The sequence below is a fragment of the Chiloscyllium plagiosum genome, unplaced genomic scaffold (assembly GCF_037043375.1).
Source record: "Chiloscyllium plagiosum isolate Xiang-an unplaced genomic scaffold, Cpla_swu_hap1 HiC_scaffold_34, whole genome shotgun sequence".
NCBI lineage: Eukaryota > Metazoa > Chordata > Chondrichthyes > Orectolobiformes > Hemiscylliidae > Chiloscyllium > Chiloscyllium plagiosum.
Window position 1 is genome coordinate 11,555,186 of NW_028270172.1, and position 16,947 is coordinate 11,572,132.

Sequence of the window (16,947 nt, forward strand, 5' to 3'; positions counted from 1 at the left end):
ACCTCCTCCTGCTCCTGTATGTTCATGTGTCCATACAGCACTGTGACCGAGAGATGACAGAGACCACAGGGCACATCGACCCGATATACGGTCTGCCAGAATTGTAGTTAAACAGTCAGTAAATGGAAGGCAATGGAACTGGTTGAAGACAATTTGGTGAAGTACATCGAAGGAGGACCTCGGAGCATGGGACACCATCTTGGGTGCAGAAGGAAATGAGAGATTACGATAGGTCAGACAAATGGGAGAGACTTGCTGCTTATTGTCACGCCAAGGACCTTAAATACAAAGTCTAAGCTGGTCTTCTTTCAAAGGGATGATACTTGCCTGTATTTGACCATGTTTTGATCATTGCAGAAATGACTAATAAACCTTGCGTAGTACAGATGCATGACGGCGTGTTCCTTGCCTCCGATGTACAGATCTACAGGCATCCAGAAATCAGCTGCTGCCTTGTCGAAGGGCCTTCGAAACAAGACAGTGAGTGACACGGTTAGCAACTGGGCTCATAGCATAAAGTGCTTTCACACATCTCTGTGTCCGCTCTCCTGGGTCAAGAAAGATGGAATCTATTCTTTTTAACTAAACATTCAATCACTAGGTAGTGCAAGACTGGAAAAGAGAACAGACAATAGGTGCAAGAATAGGCCATTCGGCCCTTCGAGCCAGCACCACCATTCATTATGATCATGGCTGATTATCCACAATCAGTATCCTGTTCCTGCTTTACCCCCATAACCCTTGATCCCGCTATCTCTAAGAGCTCTACCCATCTCTTTCTTGAAGTATCCAGAAACTTGGCCTCCACTGCCTTCTGGGGCAGATCATTCCATACACCCACCACTCTCTGGGTGAAGAGGTTTCTCCTCAACTCTGTTCTAAATGGCCTACCCCTTATTTTTAAACAGATGAAAACAAAAATGAAATGCTGCCAAAGCTATTCACCGCATACACATCAGGACAGAATTGCAAGAATTCCAAATCTTAAAGAGAATACAATTTATATTGCACAAGAAGGGGTGCTGCTTGTTTGGCAAGCAGACCCTGACCGGTATAGGCATTGCCATGGGGAATGCACTAGAATCAGTAACTTGCCAAGATTCTATTTAAATTCAATCCAAACGAGTCAACTTTGCTCGGTCAGGTTCTGGATCAGAGTGGTGCCGGAAAAACACAGCAGTTCAGGCAGCATCCGAGGAGCAGGAAAATCGATGTTTCAGGCAAAAAAACCTTCATCAGGAACACAGGCCACATTCCTGATGAAGGGCTTTTGCCCTAAGCGTCGGTTTTCCTGCTCCTCGGATGCTGCCTGAACTGCTGTGCTTTTCCGGCACCACTCTGATCCAGAATCTGGTTTCCAGCATCTGCAGTCATTGTTTACACCTCTTTGCTCGGTCAGAACACTGCCATTGAAACACTGAGGAGAAAGTGAGGTCTGCAAATGCTGGAGATCAAAGTTGAAACTTTATTGCTGGAACAGCACAGCAGGTCAGGCAGCATCCAGGGAACAGGAGATTCGACGTTTCGGGCACAGGCCCTTCTTCAGGAATGAGCAGAGAGTGTTCAGCAGGAGAAGATAAAAGGTAGGGAGGAGGGACTTGGAGGAGGGGCGTTGGAAATGTGATAGGTGGAAAGAGGTCAAGGTGAGGGTGATAGGTCGGGGTAGGATGGAGGCGGAGAGGTCAAGAAGAAGACTGCAGGTCAGGAAGGCGGTGCCGGGCTGGAGGGATTCGGCTGAGACAAGGTGGGGGGAGGGGGGATGAAGAAACTGGTGAAGTCCAAGTTCATCCCCTGTGGTTGGGAGGGTTCCCAGTCGGAAGATAAAACGCTCCTCCTCCGACCGTCGCGTTGTTGTGGTTTGGCGGTGGATGAATCCAATGACCTGCATATCCTCGGTGGAGTGGGAGGGGGAGTTGAAATGCTGTGCTACAGGGTGGTTGGGTTGGTTCGTCCGGGTGGCCCAGAGGTGCTCTCTGAATCGCTCCGCAAGTAGGCGGCCTGTCTCCCCAATATAGAGGAGGCCACACCGGCTGCAGCGGATGCAGTAGATGATGTGGGTGGAGGTGCAGGTGAATCTGTGGCGGATATGGAAGTTTCCTTTGGGGCCTTGGAGAGAAGTGAGGGGGGAGGTGTGGGCGCAAGTGTTGCACCTCCTGCGGTTGCAAGGGAAGGTGCCGGGAGTGGAGGTTGGGTCGGTGGGGGGTGTGGATCTGACAAGGGAGTCGCGGAGGGAGTGGTCTCTACGGAAAGCTGATAGGGGAGGGGAGGGAAATATATCCTTGGTGCTGGGGTCTGTTTGGAGGTGGCGGAAGTGACGGCGGATGATGCGCTGTACATGGAGATTGGTGGGGTGGTAGGTGAGGACCAGTGGGGTTCTGCCAGGGAAAGACTGCCCTCCAACATTTCATTTAGTTCAAAAATGCTCTGGTTACAAAGGAAAAGGCCCTGTGTGTCCAATTGCTGTGTCCAACATTTAGGTGTGATTCTCCTACGTTTGACATTCAGTGAACACGGGTTGACTGAATACAGTCAGTTTTGTATCTGTTCAGAACAAAGGAATGTGCTATTGGATACAGCCCACTGGCTTTTGGGACATAGAGCTCACATAACAGCAATGGACCATTAGATAACATTACTCATTTGAGGCGTCGACAGGACATCCTTTTGACTTGATAGCAGCAAGGCACATTCCCTACTCCGATCCTTCCAGAGAAATTAGCTGCCAAGCAACTACAAAAAGACTTGCAACATATTTGGGATTGCGAAATACAGATATTACCTGTATACGTGACACTGGGTTACAGCCCACATGGACAAAAGAAGGTATTGTGTTACTTTGTCAACACCTTCATAGTGACAAAGTCCTTCATAAGACTTGAGAAGCCCATTGCAAACTCAAGAAAAGCAGCAAATTAGCTCAAACCCTGAAAAACCTTTCCCTGATCCAATTCACAAAGATGACACCCATCATGCCCAGTTTCAGCAGATACAAAGTGAATGATCTCATTACCATCAAAATAAACTGTAATTTCTCAAATACATGTAATATCATTGTACTAGCAGAATACGATCTTTAAAATGTGGAAACACAGTAGTAGAGGGTAATGTAACTGCATGAGTTATTGAGAGGTTCTAAAGTTCTGGGTAAGTGGGTTCAAATCCCACATAGTATATGTTGGAATTTATGGAATTGAAAGTTAGTCAGTGACAGTAACCATTAGACCACTATCGACTGTTTCAAAAGTCCATCTAATTTCTAATATGCTTTGAGGAAGGGAATCTGCCATCCTACTCTCAGTCTGACCTACATGCTGACTTTTAACTGCCCTCTGAAATGGGCCCAGCAAAACATTCAGTTCAAGGGCAATTTAGGGAATAAATGTGACAAGGTTGCAAAACAAACAGCCAAACACAAGAGTCAAGGAAACACTCTGGACCTTCCCCAACCTCTCAAACTCACTGTGGGGGTGATCTAGGACAGAATAGCATAACCTCAAAATTCGAGGACAGGCCATTTAAGGGCAACATCAGGCAGGATGTCTTCTCAAAGTTGCTGAAACCTGGATCTCCCTCCTCTTTCTAAATAAAAAGCTAAGGCTGAGGACCAAATGAAAACTCTAGAGCAATAGAGTAACAGCTTTTTTGTTGGGTATGTTTATCACCAGAGATTAGAATTAGAATTAGAATCCCTACAGTGTGGAAACAGACCCATCAGCCCAACAAGTCCACAAGGACCCATTCCCCAACCTTATATTTACCCCTGACTAATGCACCTAGCCTACACATCCCTGAACACTATGGGCAGTTTAGCATGGCCAATTCACCTAACCTGCACATTGTTGGACTGTGGGAGGAAACCGGAGCACCTGGAGGAAACCCACGCAGACACGGGGAGAATGTGCAAACTCCACACAGACAGTCGCCTAAGTCTGGAATCAAACCTGGGTCCTTGGCGCTGTGAGGCAGCAATGTTAACCATTGAGCCACCACACCGTCCTTGGAACCAAGGTTTTCAGATGAAGTTAAACCAGAGATTGATCGTGATTAATGGAACGGCAAACCATGATAGAGGACCTGAATGGTCTACTCCTGTTCCTACCTTTCCCCAAGCTAAATCGAAGTCTACCTTAATGGGAAAAAATAAAGATAATTCTAAAAATGTAAAAGTCATTTCCAAACTCACTTTTCTTTATTATGAGAGTCAGTGTATCTGTAGTAATACCAAGCTGAATCCACAAATGTATCCATGGTGTCAGTCTCTCTCTGGGCAGGGCCTTTACATCTGTGTGGGGACAGCAAGTTACAAATTTATTGGCTTCCAATACACAACAGTTTAGTGAGTCAACCACAACATAAAGTGGAACACTGCTAACTGAATTAAACATAATGAGCCATATTGCTCCAAGCACCACTAGCAAGTAGCAACGTTGCCCAACTCAACAGACTGGGGCCAAAACAAAATACTCTAGAATACTGTAAGTCAGAAATAAAGGCCTAGAGAATACTCAAAAATCATCAGCGGAGAGAGAAACAGAGTTAACGTTTGGGTCACCAATCTTTTATCGGATCCAAACAGTCCCCTGAGAAAGTGTCAAGTGCCAATCTGCAATGTCTATGAGGTAGTGACTTACAGACCAATAGAGAATTTAGGAGAAATGTCTTCACTTCGAGAGTAGAAATCGCTAGTACATGGGGAGTCGAAACTATTGATGCATTTGAGGGAAAACTAGATAAATACAACGAAGAAAGTAGCTGAATAATACACTGATAGGATTAAATAAAGAAGGGTCGGAGACTTGTGGGCAGCAGAAAAACCAACATGGACTTGCTGGGATAAATGACCGATTTTGTGCTCTACTTTGCCCTGTTAACAATAAGGTAGCTGACCACTCACTTCTCCAGTATAAACAGATCTACATTTGCAGTTTGATATCGATAAGGCAGTGAATGGGCTGTGCTCCAGTTACATCAGTCACACAGTGTCAACTGGGAGCCGCGGATCACTTGAAAGAAGTCAGCGCCTATGACAGGAATATTGGGTTTTTATTTTCAAAAGTTGGTCTTACCACACATGGCCTGACAGAAATCACAAAGAGTAATTGTCTGAAAGGACTACAGAATGGACGTCACGTGAAGACATCCTCTGCACTGAAATGTCTCTCACGATTAGTTTTTACAGAAGGGGACTTTTTCCATAAAGCAAATTTACTGCAAGAACCTAGCACTGCACACAAGCTGCACAGGATTATATATCTACACATTATATTGTGAAAAAAAAAATTATTGTACCTGGATATCAGACACCTCCTCCTCTTTATTGGTGAATCTGTCTATTCTTGTTTAGAATTGTAAAATTTTCTTGCACCAGAGGCCATTCAGCCCATTATAACTATGCTGGATCCTGCAGTCCCATTCCTTTATGAGTTGGCAAATGTCTTTTCTTACCTGCGTGGTCACTGTTTTTCCACTGTACTTGCATCCTGCACACTAACAATCCACCGAACCAGTGAAAAATAAACATCTGCCCTTTTCATTTCATTTTGATAATGATCTTAAAATTATACTCTCCAGTAACTGATTCAACCACCAGAGGAAATGGTTACACCTAGATGTCTCTCATCCGAGCCAGTCACAATCGGGCACTTCAAGCAGGAACTTAACAGCTACACTCTCACCAACCTCCTTAAGGTAAATATATTTAACATAACTACCCACAGGCCGAATGGAGAACTTTGGTGCCTCACAGTCTATTTGTGCACCAGTGACGTCTCTAGTCAGGGGTTTGGAAAATGACGGTGAAAAACGAAAATGAGTATTCCAGCAACAGGCTCCAAAAGGCAACATGGCCATGGAGATTATGATGGTCCTCTGCGTCTGTTGCCAACTGGTTGTTTTAAATTCTGTGCATCCATCTTGGTAATACACCTTGGCTGGCATGAAGTCAGATGTTTAATTTCACATCCAAGACCACATGAGCTCCTGGATGCAATAAAACTGAGAGAGTCATGGTTCTTTCTATTGGAAATCTCGTGGATCACTTTGCTCCGTTGGTACAGCAAAGTCACTGCTCATCTTGGGGGGGGGAGTGATCAATTCACACTGGAACTTACTGCACTTTACCAATTAAATTGCTTTTCTTATTACTTACCTGTTTAGAACAGTAGGTCGGGACAAATTACTACAGATGCTGACATCTGAACTGAAAACAAAAAAAAATTGGAGATCACAGCAGGTCAGGGACATCAGCTCTGACAAAGAGTCATCCAGGCTCGAATCGTTAGCCTGCTCTCTCTCCATGGATGCTGCCTGACCCGCTGTGATCTCCAGCATTTGTTGTTTCAGAACAAGAGGTCATTGCTTTAGGATAAAGGGTGGTAGGTTTAAAACAGGGGTACAGAGGAATTACTTCTCTGAAAAGGGCCATGAATCGGTGAAATTTACTATCGCAGAGTGCAATGGATGCTAGAACAGGGAATAAATTTGAGAAGGAGATAGGCAGATTTTAAATTAGTAATGGTTGAAGGGTGACGTGGAGGAGGCAGAAAAGTGCAGATCAGGCTGAGATTAAACCAGCCAAGATCATATTAAACAGCCAAGTAGCCTCAAGGGGCTGAACTGCCTAGTCCTGCTCCTAGCTCGCCTTCTGTTTAAAAACAACTCGATTTCTAATTCAGAGTTGAATTAAAAATTAGTTACAACAACAAACCAAACATTAACTGTGGGTGTCTGTTCACAGATTGCACATGTTCTACTTTTATTCCAAAACTACTGGAGCATTTCTATATTGTTGCTGGGAAGAACTGACTTACTGAGGACAAGTACAGTTGAACCACTCAGCGGCTGTGGTTAGAGGGGAGAGCCCTTTAGCTGCAAACGACTTAATCTTAGGTAAAAGCACAGGCAGATCCTCATGAGGGACAGGAACGGGTCCGCAGGATTGGCAATGGACGATGGGAATAGGGGTGCCCCAGTAACGCTGCCGGGATATCAACCAGTCACGCATCTTCGGGCTGGTGAGGTAGCCACCGATTCCAAGGTCTCTCGCACGTTTCAAAATGGCCTGAGTTGCAGATTGTCTATCAAGTCCTGTGAACTGAAAGGTTAAACAGCCTGAGATTTGTTATAAATACTTCACCTTAAATGACAACCTGCCATTAGCAGACAAGTTCTGATCAGCTAGTGTTTGATAGCCTTGGTATCATGACACTAAAGTATTCCTCACTTTCCTGAATGTCCAATTCTTGTTACATATAACAATACAGGCCCTTCAGCCCTGGACAGAGATACAGGATAGTAATGATCTATTAGAAGAGTTCATTACCCATTGTGGTGTACAGATATGTTTATTAGAATAAACTAAATTGCCTGGGCAAAGTAAATTCCTTCCTTTTTGCTTGCGAAATTGTACAGACTCAACCAAATGGTTTTGGTTTTGCCATAGCAATCATGGTGTCACTGTCAGCATTTGTGGTCACAACTTCTCTGAAACTGACAGCAACTTCAAGAGTCTATACATCTGCAGTTTAATACAGGAAAGCAGACGTTGCTAACGGTGAACCATTCTTTCCAGCAGAGGGTTTGCTGTTGAGGTTCCCCTCAGATTGCAAACATTGAAAAAATATTGCACAGATGAAAACTTTCACCAGCACACTCTTTAGTTGTAAAAGCCCTTAAAAAAATTAACACCTGCTAATACCAATTTTTTTTCTAAAAGACATAAAGCTCATGTGTTATGGCCAAACGATATCAATGATCCCAAAATAATAATTTTGTTCGATTGGATTTATTATTATCCTGTGTACCAAGATATAGTGAAAAGTGTTGTCTAATGTGCTTTACAGGCAGATTATACTATACAAGTGCATTTGTGTTTGTTGAATAAGAAATTCCATGTATTTTTGAAACAAAATGTTCACAATACTTTAGCTTCTATCCAAATCGCACATGCACATGCCAGGTATTTATTTCATTTGAAGGGATTTGGTATTTTTAAATTCCTAGCATGCTGCCCCTCTGGGTGGTCACCATTGGCTTCTGAAAAATCGTCTTGATTTAGCTCCAGACTTAAACTGTTCCAGCGCAATTGGAAACCTACACCAGAGAGATGATATGCCTCTCCATCTGCAGGTTTCTTTGGAGAGTAGCAAGCACCAATGATTAAAACATTTGGGCCACTACCTCAGCTTCTGCTCTGTCCCTGTCCAGTGTTGGGGTGCTCATTAAGCCACTGAAAATAAAATGGATGTTGCCCCAGCTCAGCATAAGGAGCCAAATCCCATACAGTGGATACAAAGGTCAATCCAGCTGCGATACATGAATATTAACAATGCAATGTTAAGAATGGAAGATTATGGATAACTTAGTTTGTAAAGCTGGATTAACTAATGATTCTCAAGAGGTCAACATTTCTCTTTCAGTTTCGGTGGGAGTATTAATCAGTGTGGGAGAGAGGCGATGCAGTAGAGTCTGTCTGTGAGCCTCTTGCAAAAAAGACAGTAATCCGAGGTTAACATTTGGGAATTGCCCAAAACACACTCAGCACTGACCTCATCACAATTTTGCAAACGCTCGGTGCCATCGGGAAGGGTTTCAAATACATCTCGCCATTTCAGACCCAGCCTTTTTGCGACTGCTGCATCCTCCTGGCTAAGGCTGGGAATACCTTTGTTGAAACAGAAGCAAACGTCACAGAAAGAAGTGGGAGAAGAATTAAGGGGGAGTTTTAAGCAACATTCATGTTGCCTCAAGACAACTTTACTCAAATATTAAAAGCACATTTCTTTCATCCTTCCTCTGAAGTGAATGGCACCTTTATCTTTTCCCTCCTGCCTTCCGCAGCATAAACGAGGATCTAGCAGTAATTCGGGTTAAAGTAAAAGTATAACAGTGAATAACTAACTAACAACTATTTACAACACCTTCCTCTAACCTATCTTTTACTAATACTAGTCCAATAAAACCCCTAATTAAGATTTACCAAAATTCAATTTTTTAAAAAAAGCCAGATGTCGAATTATCTTCTTAGGGATTTCTACTTCACAGGTGACTGATCAATAAAACTATCTTTAAGACAGCCTTTCTCTGGGCAGTCTGCAGATGTTGTTGGTTCGGCAGTTCGCCTCCCAACGGTTCAATTTCCCCCCGATTTTATACCCCCGGGCATCGGATTGGGTCATTGTCTTTTAAGATTGTCAATATACTAAATTCAAACTTGATTGGAGTAGGTATTTTTCGAGGTATAATTTAAACATGATTGACCTAATTTGAATCTATTTTGTCGTTTCCAGGCAACCTAGCTTTTGACCAAGTGTTACATTGTTACCTTATTCAGAACACTTGGTGCTGTCGGGTAGTTCTGCTAGCTTTTAACTCTCTTAAGGGTACAGTACATCGACATCTTCATTACAATAGAGTAAATAGATAAGGTCTTTGCTTCATGTATATTGTAGCCTGGAGCTATGATGGTAGATGCTCCAATGTCTTCCTATCACGTATCTAATACAGAGATCCCTCCCACTCGCATTGCCTGCCATGGACGCCTGTTGGGATGACTGCAGGTTGGCCCTAAACTGGCTCGACCCTCCCTTTCCTAGACAATCGAACCTGATCTCAGCCAGCCTCACAGGGAGTGGTGTCGGACAATCATCCCTTCCCTGTGCCAGCAAAGAGCCTCATTACAGGTTCTGCCTTTGTGTACACCTCGAACTGTGTTGCCTGGCACATCTGTGCACATTATTGCTGCAAATAAACACAGGGTGCCTGATTCCTTTTAAAGGGTCTCAACCTGGACCTTCTGGCTCAGAGTCAGGATGATACATACAGCATACAAGAACTCCGTCACAGAAGTATAATCAAACAAAATTAATCACTCAGCCAAATAAGAGGATATTAGCACAGGGGGGTGATGTACAAAGCAAGGTATAAGGACCATCTCAAAAATCAGGAGACAGGAATCAGCAGATTTAGGGTTCCAAAATTCCAAATTTCTAAATTGCCCTCAACCAACCTTACCAATTCTTCCCATGAACAGCAGTTTCCTCACAGACCCTAACCGCTCTGCTGTTACACCGCTTTCTCTTTGCTCCTCCCCCAATGATAAGGTGGGTAGCATATAAATAAACGGAAAGAGAATGTTTTTCTGCTTAAAAGAAAAATAAAGACACATGCTTTACTGCTACCCAAATAATGAATAATCAACAATGATGGGTTATAGGAGGAAGGAACATAAATTGTAAAACTGGCACAGTTCACTGCAGATGTTTACAGTGAGACGCAAGTCTAACTTCACAATAGTGTAAGCCGATCTCTACTGACCACCGCCAATCAAACAACATAACGAAAATCAGGAATGCTGCCTTACCTATGACCGTATCTAAATAACCCTCAAACTCTGTCTTGGCTGAAATTACGACAGGAATCTCCTGACCATTTAAAAGGTTCACCCCCGTCACTGGAGTCTGGCAGTCTGGAAAGCAAGCAATAACAGATGATGATTTGACTCTTAATAGATAGTTTTCTTTTCAACAATTGTTCAGGTACTTCATCATGAGTGACAGTGGTTCCCGCTGATTAGTGAGGTAACTTCTTTTTATGAACTGTGTCCTAACAGGCTGAGGCAACTCAGGCCCAAAATGGTTAATATAACATTTCCATTTATATAGGAAAAGGTCATCCTACACATCTTCACACAATAAGCCATATGGATAGAGAACTGGCCCAAAGGTATAAGACAGAAGGTGGTAGTGGAGGGCTGTTTCTCAGACTGGAGGCCTGCGACCAGTGGGCCAGGTGCTGGCATGTGGGACTAGATTGGGTGGATATCTGGTCAGCATGGACGGGTTGGACCAAAGGGTCTGTTTCCATGCTGCACATGTCTATGGTTCTATAAGTTATTTTCCAAACCACAATGTGTCAACGCTGCGGCAGAAAAAAATTTAAAAAAATGAGATATGCTGCAGAGAGAAAGGGAAAGAGAGGTCGGGGGGGGGTGGGGAAGGAGAGAGACAAAAGGTATAAAAGAGTCAGAATAGAAATGAAAGATACAGCAAGAACAAAAAAGGTAAAGAAGATGAATCAGAATGGGCAGAGTTGATTCTCAACTCTCAAATCTGAGTATATAATTCAGGTAGACACAGATTGCAAAAGCTGGAAGGGCCACATTTCAGTTTCTATGGAATCAGCCTGGTGCCAGCGAACCCACAGTATTTTAACGCAGACAGCAAACTGTGCATCATGATCAGTGAGCCTGTCTCAGCCAAACAGCTTCAAAGCAATTTATGAGCCTTTCTCTTCATTGTGAAACATTGCTATCTGAGAAATGGCTCTCCCATTCATCTACACAGCAACACAATTCCAAACTACTGAGTGCACATGAAGCGACTGGATTACCCGAGAGAATGTACACCGCTCTGGATCAGATTTAAATTGCAGGTCCTCAAGATGATGATTAGTGAATTTAATATTACTCTCAGTCACTGGTATTCAATTAGTACTATTCAATTAGTACCAATTAGTCCCTATCTATACAGGGATAGACTCATCAGGATGATTGCTGATGAAGGGCTCTGGCCCGAAACATCGTTTCTCCTGCTCCTCGGATGCTGCCTGACCTGCTGTGCTTTTCCAGCAACACACACTCGATTCTGATCTCCATCATCTACAGACCTCACTTTCTCCCTTGTCTATACAGAATGGTTACGGTGGAGGAGGTTGTTTGGTCCATCCTGTCTATACTAGCAAATGACTAGGTGACATTCTCTTGCCTTTACCGCACAATCTAGAACCAATATTCCAGTTAAATAATCATCCAATTGAACATGCCTCCACCATACTTTCCATAATCAAAGTATTTTTCTCGCATCGTATTTCTTTTGCAAAAGTGCCTTACACACCACATATCAGTGGTGTGCCACAAGGATCCTCCCTCCAGTCTGAAAAATATCCATTAGTCAATACTGTTTCCTAGCCCTCAGCCAATTTTGTATCCACATTAGCCTTGTCCTATTTATTCCATGATGTACAACTTTTTTCACAAGTCTGTTGTGTGGTACTATATTGAATGCCTTCTGGAAGTCCATATAGACTACATCAACAACAAAGATATTACAGCTTCAAGAACCCTAATGAGTCAGTTAGGGTTCCTTTATAAATCTGCACTAGCTCCTCCTCATTTAACTCACATTTTTCCTTCCAACTATTCTATCCTCTACATGTGCTCTCTCATTTCAAAACATTTCCCCACCATTTAAGTTAAACGGAACAATCTGGGATTACTGGGCTTATCACAACAATGTTTTTTCAAAATAAAAACAGGGAATTACATTTGCAATTCTCCAGTCCTCAGATATCACTGCTCAGTCTGGGGAAGATTGAAAGATTATTGCCAGTGTTTTTGCAATTTCCACTCACATTGCCCTCAATATCCTTGGGTGAATCTCATCTGACCGTGGTGCGTTATTAACCTTAATTACTGACAGTCGACCTCATACCAGCTCCTCATTAATGTTAATTCCTTCTAATGACGGAGTTTCCTCTTCTATCACCATCTGCTTCGCAGGTAAAGTTGCAAAATATTCATTTAATATCTCGGCCATGCCCCTATCCCTCATGTGCAAACATACATTTTTAGTTCCAAATTGGCCTCATTTATCCTTTTAAAACTCTTTTACTGTTTGTGTCTCTCTAGAAAAGTTTGGAATTCCCTTTGTGGTAGATGCTAGCCTTTTCTAATGAACACTCTTTGCTATTCTTACTTGCTCTGTCACCCACTACTGAGTTCAGCTTGGTTCTCAATCATATGACCGGTGTCAGGTCAAACATAAGACACCTTCTTTATGTTAATCTCCATTTCCTCTTTCATCCAGCTTTCTCCACCATTCCTTTTTGAAGGAATACATCTGAACTGCACCTGAACACTCTTCTTTGAGGGTAGCCCATTGTTCAGCCACAGCTTTCTCCCCCACTGACCATCTATACGGCCCAGCTCCATTCCTGTCCCAGTAAGTTGGCTATTTCCCAGTTCAATACTTTCATGTTGGTTTGCCCTTTGTCTTTTTCCACTGTCTTCCAATACTTTGGTACAATGATCACCGTCCCTTAAATGCTCCCCCACCAACACTTGCAATACTCAGTCTACTTCATTCCCAAGAACCAAGTCTTGATATGTGAACACAGAGGGAGTTAAACTTGAAAACAAGTATTTATATTTCAGACATCAGTTGCTCTAATTACCTCTCCTTAACCCTTCTCTCTAAAAATGTCAAAGATTCTACCGCAGCAGCAACCCTCCAATACATCAATGTAGTAATACTTCAGCAGTAAGGGGCATCATGTGTACTGGTCCTGTTCTCACAAATGTAAAGGTACAGTAGGTAGAAACAAAAGGTACAGGACCCAAACTCCCAAAAAACTGTAATTGCCCAAAATCCAGATGTTTTTCTTATCCAACAGAATTGAGTTGAAACTTTATTGCTGGAACAGCACAGCAGGTCAGGCAGCATCCAGGGAACAGGAGATTCGACGTTTCGGGCACAGGCCCTTCTTCAGGAATGAGCAGAGAGTGTTCAGCAGGAGAAGATAAAAGGTAGGGAGGAGGGACTTGGAGGAGGGGAGTTGGAAATGTGATAGGTGGAAAGAGGTCAAGGTGAGGGTGATAGGTCGGAGTAGGGTGGAGGCGGAGAGGTCAAGAAGAAGACGGTGTTATCCAACAGAACACAGTAATTGGAGGAAAACAATCAGTGCAAACTCTGAAATATTACACATGGCTAAATGGGTGCGTACCATATCCCTGAAATCAATGTCACCATTGTTTGGTGAAGTGTTTCTGGTGCCCACACATTAAATATGGGAATTATAACAAGGAACCAGCCACACCAAGATATACCTGCTGAGTTAATGCAAATATACACTGTGGACTTCAAAAATAAAAAAATGGAACAACCTCACGTCAGTTTAGAAGCTTCAAAGTAAAATGCTCAACACTATCAATTCCTTGCTCTCATTTGGTCTGGCTGAGGAAATACACAGAAAATTCCAAAATCCAGAAAGGCCCCAGCTATGCCTAGCCATGGACACCCCATGGGCCCCAGCTATGCCTGCCTCTTTGTCGGGTACATGGAACAGTCCAACCTCCGCAGCTACACTGGCCCCATCCCCCACCTTTTCCTCTGCTTTTTCGATGACTGTATTGGTGCTACCTCATGCTCCCACGAGGAGCTCGAATAGTTCATCAACTTCACTAACAACTTTCACCCCAACCTCAAATTCACCTGGACCATCTCGGACACCTCCCTCCGCTTCCTGGACCGCTCCATCTCCACTTCTGGCGACCGACTAACCACGGACATCTACTACAAACCCATGGACTCCCACAGCTACCTGGACAACACCGCTTCCCATCCTGCCTCCTGTAAAAACACCATTCCTTATTCCCAATTCCTCCGCCTCTGCTACATTTGTTCCCAGGATGACCAGTTCCACCATAGAAAATCCCAGTTGTTCTCTTTCTTCAAAGACCGCAATTTCCCCTCCCACATGGTCGATGATACACTCCAGGGCATCTCCTCCACTTCGCACACCTCCACCCTTGAACCCCACCCTTCCCAGCGCAACAAGGACTGGGCCCCCCCCTCCCCCGGTCCTCACCTTCCATCCCACCAACCTCCATATACATTGCATCATCCTCCACCACTTCCACAGATACAACAGACCCCACCACTTGGGATATTTTTCCCACCCCACCCCATCAGCGTTTCAGACAGACCATTCCCTCCACAACTCCCTTGTCAGATCCACACTCCACACCAGCCCACACCCCACACCTTCCCCTGCCACTCGCACCTCCCCCCTCACCTCCGTCCAAGGCCCCAACTTCCACCAATGTTATCTACTCTAACTGTTGCACCCGATATGGTCTCCTCTACATCGGGGTGACAAGATGCCAATTTGCGGATCGTTTCAGAGAACATCTCTAGGACACCCGCACCCACCAACCCCACCACCCCGTGGCTGAACACTTCAACTCCCCCTCCCGCTCCACCAAGGACATGCAGGTCCTGGGCCTCCTCCATCGCCAATCCCTAACCACCTGACGCTTGGAGGAAGAACACCTCATCATCCGCCTTGGGACCCTGTAACTACACATGATTAATGTGGATTTCACCAGTTTCCTCATTTCCCCTCCCCCCACCTTATCCCAGTCCCAGGCCTCCAACTCGACACCGCCCTCTTGACCAGTCCATCACTTTACCGGCTCCATCCTCCTCTCCGACATATCACCTTCTCCCTCACCTTCACCTACCTATCGCATTCTTAGCTACCTTCCCCCACCCCCCCCCACAAGCCTCATTCCTGATGAAGGGCTTATGCCCAATATGTCATTTCTCCTGCTCCTCGGATGCTGCCTGACCTGCTGTGCTTTTCCAGCACCACACTCTCGACTCCGATCTCCAGTATTTGCAGCCCTCACTTTCGCCTGGGTGCCAGAGTTTGGACACTGGCCCTGTATTGGCCAACAGTTCTCAGCACAGGAACACTGACCAGTGAGATAGTCTCCAGTGAGATTGGCAACCTCAGCAAACCATAAGATTGAAACTACAAAGCACACACCCCACACCCGGCACCTTCCCCTGCCACTCGCACCTCCCCCCTCACCTCCGTCCAAGGCCCCAACTTCCACCAATGTTATCTACTCTAACCGTTGCACCGATATGGTCTCCTCTACACCACAAAGCACATTTAACCACTGCAATATCCTTCTCATGGAATGGTCTTGCTTGCATTTCTAAAAAAGCACCAAGACTTGGATTATCAGCAGCAGCAGATAACCATTACTTCACTCATGCCTGTAGTACATCAAGTGCAGACACAGTCAGAAACAGTGATTCTTGGAGAAAAACGAGCAGAAATACAATTATTATGATTAATTTGCTGACAATTTCCAGTTGACAGTCCACCACAGAGGCTGTGATTACTACATAAAGACAGTTTTTATTCTTTTAAGCAAAATCACTGGGTTTCCCAGGAAAAGGAGGATGAAAGCAATCAAATCAATCCATCAAAATCTCAGTTAAAGAAAAATCCTGCAAGTCAGACAGCAACGATAAACCAGGCAGAGGATTGTATTCACAAGGAGTAAATGGACATGAGATTATCTAGGAATGTTGCTTGCTTGTGTGGGTGCCAAAGTGCTTTACAAGATCAGGATAACTCTCCTGAGAATATTTATGGGTAAGTTACTCTTACTGAGCCAGAAAATGTTTGGCAGGATATTTCAGTGCCTTTCACAGAAACACAGACACAACGTGCACTCAAAATAACACAAACACAACAGGACGACCTACAAAAAGGCAACTGAAAGACAGAAAAATTAATTACTCTATTTTACATTCTTTTCTGGTCAGTCTGAATAATGTTGCTCAAATAAAGACGAAATATTGCCGATACTGGAAATCTGAAACAAACAAGTTCGTTTGTCAGTTCGAGGAGGCCATACTGGATTCAGAACGTGAATTCTCTCTTCACAGATGCCCGTCTTGCTGAGTTTCTCCAGCATTCTTCAGCTTTGTTTTTGAATAATGTTGCTGGTTCTCTCAGAAAAAAAAGCAAAGCTCAGATAGTTACTGGGGAGAAAAGATGACGATCTGCATTGTGCCCTCTGGTGACAAAGGAAGGATACTCCTACTTGCACTCACTTCCTGATGGAGATAAGGTCATGTGACAACAATTTCTTCTGGCTCTGTACTAAAATAGTAGTATTTTTAGACATTAAAGCCCATTGCAGGAAAATTGCTGCAAGTGGAATTTCACATTCAAACACCATCACTTGCCAAATATGCCCTGTTCTCGAAACTCCCCAGTTGGACAATATACAAAGGTATGAAGTATAACACAAACAGAAAACAATGGAATCATGGTGCAAATAAACCACTGGAATTATACTTCCCACAT

The 16,947-nt window shown here is 44.0% G+C and overlaps 1 protein-coding gene and 1 long non-coding RNA gene across 5 annotated transcripts in view; one reads left to right on the top strand and one right to left on the bottom strand.

Moving 5' to 3' along the window:
- lars2 (leucyl-tRNA synthetase 2, mitochondrial) overlaps window positions 1-16,947 on the bottom strand; it is a 116,153-nt gene that overhangs the window by 49,495 nt on the left and 49,711 nt on the right. For all 4 annotated transcript variants that reach the window (XM_043719579.2, XM_043719580.2, XM_087978485.1 and 1 more), the window contains 5 exons: window positions 10,361-10,465; window positions 8,547-8,662; window positions 6,810-7,093; window positions 4,184-4,282; window positions 328-465 (listed from right to left, as the gene is read on the bottom strand). In XM_043719579.2, coding sequence (XP_043575514.2) covers window positions 328-465; window positions 4,184-4,282; window positions 6,810-7,093; window positions 8,547-8,662; window positions 10,361-10,465 — 742 coding nt within the window. The remainder of the gene's footprint in view (window positions 1-327; window positions 466-4,183; window positions 4,283-6,809; window positions 7,094-8,546; window positions 8,663-10,360; window positions 10,466-16,947) is intronic.
- On the top strand, window positions 366-8,645 carry LOC148141121 (uncharacterized). Its single transcript, XR_015752809.1, has 3 exons — window positions 366-480; window positions 5,572-5,688; window positions 8,418-8,645. It is a non-coding gene; the product is annotated as an uncharacterized LOC148141121 (long non-coding RNA).